The 5,568-nt window shown below is 36.7% G+C and overlaps 1 protein-coding gene across 1 annotated transcript in view; it reads right to left on the reverse strand.

Annotated features, from left to right (window-relative positions):
• The window catches only part of TMEM185A (transmembrane protein 185A), a 16,664-nt gene extending 14,048 nt beyond the window's left edge, over positions 1-2,616 (reverse strand). The window contains exons 1-2 of the mRNA XM_015562281.1: positions 2,528-2,616; positions 198-400 (exon numbers count right to left, since the gene is read on the reverse strand). Of these exons, the coding sequence (XP_015417767.1) occupies positions 198-371 (174 nt within the window). The 5' untranslated portion in view covers positions 372-400; positions 2,528-2,616. The remainder of the gene's footprint in view (positions 1-197; positions 401-2,527) is intronic.
• Between the last annotated feature and the right edge of the window lie 2,952 nt (positions 2,617-5,568).

The following is a 5,568-nucleotide window of genomic DNA, read 5'->3' on the forward strand; positions in this document are numbered from 1 at the left end:
GTTTTGTTTCTCATGAGAAGCCTGACTGAAACAGGTAGATAGGCAAAGCTGGATGAAAGCTAATGACCTGGGTGAAAAATCAGTGTTTTAATTCAAGAAAATACAATGTGATTATTTCCCTGATCTTTTGTTTCCTAATATACTGTGATCAATTTACATTACAATAACTAATCATTCTTAAATATAAGAAATCTTACCTCCAGTGACCTGTCATGTCGAAAGCCCCAAACACAAGCTGCAACAGACACCGGGGAAACAAAGAACAGCGGCATGAAGACCAGAAGCCAGAAATGGCTGCCTCGCTCGATCCTGTCACAGACCAGCACTTCAAACATCAACAGGAGTAAGTGGATGCCCACTGCAATTAGCATGGCTTTAAATTCCACACATGTTTCTCCTTCTGCTCTAAAAAGGGACAGAAGAAGAAGAAAAACACCCTCAGTTCAGAGTCTCCATAATAAGCAAGTATTCCAGGGGAAATACCAACTTATGTTGATAATGTAAGTTGTATTTGTAAATCTGACAAAAAGCAAAGGAAATATCAGGCAGAAAGCTAACTTAAACTTGATATTTAATAGTCGATCTTTCAAAAATAGAATTGCTGCATAAGAAATAAACATTATAACCAAACCAGACTTAAAGTTTTAACTATATAAGGATATTATCAGAAGTAACAGCACAGTTATTATTTCCCTGACAAGGCACAAAACACTTTTATTCATAATTTTAAACTACTTGCAAGATTATTCAAGCTGATTGCGTCTATTGCTAAAAACTGACAAATATTCCTTAAATTTTATGATTCTCATTTCTAATGAATTAAAAATCATGTACATCACATTTCATGCAATGCTATAAAAACAACTCTAGCTTTATGAACAAATGTGGGTTATATTTCAAGAAAATACATTAACTATGGTTAGGTGCTATTTTAAAATGCAAGTAAAAAGTATTAATGCCTTTTTATTTTCCTTTCTATTCCAATAGGATGAATTAACACCTGCAGATGAAAGAGAGAAGAGCAAAAGAGTTAAAACTGTTCTTAAACAAAATCAGTTTAATTAGCTGTCTAAATATCATGCATGAACTTACCAGATGAACAACAGAAAAATAATAAGGCCACTAATCAGGAAAATGCTTCATAATACATTTGGAAGGCCTACAATGTTTCATTCAAAATATGGATGAACATTTATGAAGTATCTTGATGATGATAAATACAACTGAGTTTAGGACACAGAGAAAATAAAGTTATTTCTATGAGACCCAACAATGTTTCCTTGACTATTGTTGACAATAGAACAACCACATCTGTATACTGAGTACATTAAACTACACACATACAATTCATTTCCTTCCTCTAAAAATATTAAATTGAATGAAGATGGAAAAGCTCAAATAGTTTCTAAATATCAATTAGTGGAACCCAACATGTTTGGTGATTTAACTTTTTATTTTTGTAGTAGTAAATATAGATATTGGAAAGTATCTTGTTAGGAAAAAAATTGCAGCCACACAAATAATCTGGAAAAAAAACCCGACCCCAATAACATTAAAACAACTACACTTGAATGTCCCCCATCTACCAAGGCTCTTTGTGTGGCTATGTTTATGTTCTTTCTAAATCTTATTTTAATGTCAATATAATCTAATCTTATTTTAATCTAAATCTTATTTTAATGTCAATAACCAAGAATTAAATAAGTTGAGATGTCACAATGTCTACACTTTTCTCACACTAGCAGCTGCATGTGTTCTTCCCCTACAGGGCATTCCTTCACTTCACACCATCCTGGTGAGGTTCAGAATAGCCCTCCTCCCAATTCCCCCTTTTTATCCTTTCTGAAGTTCCAGTATCTACAAAGGAGAAAAGAGAGACTCTAACAGGCCCCAGCAGGCTACACGTTGGAGTGAGTCAAGTCCAGGCACTTGAATCAGCTGAGCCATCCAAGAAGAAAGGCACAGAAGACCTGAAGGTAAAGGTCACACACCTGCCCAGCCCCCAAAGGTTCTGCTCTCCTGCACAGAATCTGGGCCTCATCTCTCCAGGGACTCACTGTTTCCTGGCCAAACTACCTCCACTACATTGATTACAGTCCTAAAACCTCTGGACTAAGAGATTGAACAAGGAGAGCCCCAGTTCCATGACTGAATTGGAGAAGGTTATATCCCTGATGATCAGAGCTAGAACTTCGGTTTGTAGAACTGCTCCTACAAATATGGTGGTTTCATACTTCCTAGTCTAGCATGGCTATAACAGTTCTATATTTGGCGTGAACTTTAGATCACATAGACTTTTGTAGGCTAGCTAGGAAATGAACCACCCAAAATAACGCTGCTTTTGCAAGAAAAATGCATGTTGAATACCTTAATTTTTAAAAACTTAAGACTAGAACTCAGTGTGCTTGTGTAATAGTTCTAATAAAACATTGAATAGGTAGAAAATAAAATAGTCTTTATTCAAAGTGAAAAACAAAATATTGCTCCCTCAGGATAGAGACCGATGGGTTTTATAAAGCAGTATTACCGATACTGGGGATTTCGTGCCCAGACTCCAGTTCCAACGGAGGCTCCAACAATGACCATTAACTTCCACAGCCATATTGGTGCAAAGACAGCCCAGTAACTCCACTGAATGATGCCATCCAGACGAAGGGCCAGTAGCACAGAGAATAGCAGCAGACATGCATAGATGAGGAATTTACTAGGAGAAAAGTAAAATTATTAAAGATGATTCACATTTAAAAATATGTGATACTAAAATGGGGAATAATAACAGCAGTATTTTTAGCACATGAAAAGAATCACTAATTCAACAATCATTTATTGAAAAGTTCTATGTAGAAGACATACTATGTTAAGAGATAAGAAAAATATAAAGAAGACTAAAATCAGTTCCCTGATTTCCAGGGCTTCCTGTAAGAGGAAGTCCATACAGAAACGTATAATTGTAATACAGCATGATATGTGCCATAATGGTGCTATGGAGCAGGGTGTGATGGGAGCCCACAAGAAAAAATATGGGCACTGGGAAGCAGGGGTGATGATGCTGGGCTGGAACTGGTTCCTGAGGATACGTGGAAAGCTGCCAGGCAGGACAGAATGTGAAATTAGGAAGCATTCCAAGACAAAGGAACTAGCCCTACCAAGACACAGAGACTGGGAAAGAATGACATGTTTAGGAATGGACAAGTTCTGTCAAAGACTAATTCTTTGATTCTATTTTTAAAAAGGCTACCATCTCATAAATGCATAACCCATGGACATATAGGGTGGTGAAGGTCTGGGGTCAGGGGCAAGGGCAGGCTAGAAAGGGTCAATGAAGGAAAAAGGGGGCATATGTAATACTTTCAAGAATAAAGGTTTCACTTAATTTAAAAATAAATTTTAAAAGGCTGCCTTCTGTCATGTTCATATACAGTAACATTTTAGTACATGTATTATACTTCTAATGACTGAATAAATTTCTCTCTTTTTCTCTCCTTTTCCATATAAAAGGAACTTCCTGAGGAGTATATCCTTAAAATATTAATTAGAAATTACATTGTTGAGGACTTCTATTTTTTATGTAATAAGAGGTATGGGGTTTTCCTTCCTACCTTAAACAAGAAACAAAGCAAAATATAAGAAAAAACAGTTTTCAGATACTGGACAACAGACAGTGAAGGACCTTGATGGCAGAAGGAAAGAAAGAAAACAAAGAAGATAAACAAACTCTATTATTGTCCCAGCTTACTGTCTGGAGGCAGTTTCTAGGCTGTAGCAGAAAGTAGTAATTAAAACCCAACCCAATGAGCAATTACATTAAATGTAAATGATGTAAATACCAATTAAAAGTCAAAGACTGTCAAATTGGATTTAAAAAGCAAGACAACTGTATGCTATCAATAAGAAACACACTTTATCTATAAAGTCACATATAGACTAAAAATAAATAAATAAATAAAAAACACAGAAAAAGTTATACCAAGCAAACACTAACCAAAAGAAAGTTAGAGTGAACAACATTAATATCTGTTTTAGTCTTCTATTGCTGCTGTAACAAATTACCACAAACTTAGAAGCTTAAATAATACGATTTTATTATCTCACAGTTGTGTACGTCAGAAGTCCAGACAGGCTTCATTGGTTTCTCTGCTCAGAGTCTCATAAGGCTGAAACCAAGATGCCTGTTGGCTGGGCTCTTATCAGAGGACTCTAGGAAGGATCTCCTTCATTCAGGTTGTTGGCAATCTGGTTTCTTGTGGGTGTAGTACTGAGATCCAAGGTTCTTTGCTAGTTGTCAGGTGGGGGCCACTCTTGTATTCTAGAGGTCTCTCTCCCTCTGATTCCTGTACATAGGCCTTTACATCTTAAAGCCAGCAGCATATCAAATCTTTCTCATGCTTGTCAGGCCAGCATGGCTCAGTAGGTGAGCATCAACCTATGAACCAGGAGGTCACGGTTCAATTCCTGGTCAGGGCACTTACCCAGGTTGCTGGCTCAATCCCCAGTGTGAGGTATGCAGGAGGCAGCCAATCAATGATTCTCTCTCATCATTGATTTTTCTATCCCTCTGCCCCTATCCCTTTCTCTCTGAAATCAATAAGAATATTTTTTAAATAATCTTTCTCATGCTTGGAATTATTCTGACATTTCCTGCCATATTGCTCCTGCTTCTTAAGAAAGTTCTTTGCTTTTAAGAGCTCATGTAACTAGACTGGGTCAACCTGAATAATCCATGGTACTATTCCTATCATAAAGTCTGTAACTGTGGTAGGCAGAGAATTCTAAAGATGTTCCTCAAGATTCCTGTCCTCTGGTTAGTCAATCAAACACAAATCTAGGTATACAATGAAGTAACTTTGCAGGTGGAAGTATGGTTACTAATCAGGTCATCAGTTCACCTTAAAATAGGGAGATTATTCTAGATTATCCAAGTGGGTCCAATGCAATTATATGTGCATTTAAGAGCAAAAGGCTGCATATAAGTAAATCAGAGAGATGAGGCAGAAAGGTGAAGTCAGAGATTTCAAGTATGAGAAGGACTTGACCTGCCTTTGCTAGCTTTGAAGTCAGAGTAAGAGGTTCATGAGCCAAGGAATGCAGGCAGACTCTAGAAGCTGAGAATAAATCCTGGTTGACAGGTAGCAAGGAAATAGGTTCTTTAGCCCTTCAACCACAAAGAACTAAATTCTGATAATTTGAATGAGTCTGGAAACAGATCAATCCCCAGAGACTCCAGAAAGGAATATAGTAAGTCCTCAGTTAATGTTGATAGGTTCTGTGACTTTAAGCGAAAAGATATAAACAAAACCAATTTCACTATTGGCTGATATAAATAAGAGTGAAGTTCTCCCATTTCTTGATTTTACAAGGTCTAAATCAAGGTGTCAGAAGGGCTATAAGCAGAATATCCAACAGAGCCATGCTGTATCTGTAGTTTTTATAGTTTTAAGACACTAAATCTGTGGTAATTTGTTCTGGAAGCAATATAAACTAATATTGCAAAACTAAATACATCTGCAAAATCCCCTTTTCCATGTAACAACATATTCATAGGTTCCAAGGCTTAGGGCATGGATATCC

This window comes from Myotis davidii, unplaced genomic scaffold (genome assembly GCF_000327345.1).
Source record: "Myotis davidii unplaced genomic scaffold, ASM32734v1 scaffold2598, whole genome shotgun sequence".
NCBI classification, from domain to species: Eukaryota; Metazoa; Chordata; class Mammalia; order Chiroptera; family Vespertilionidae; genus Myotis; species Myotis davidii.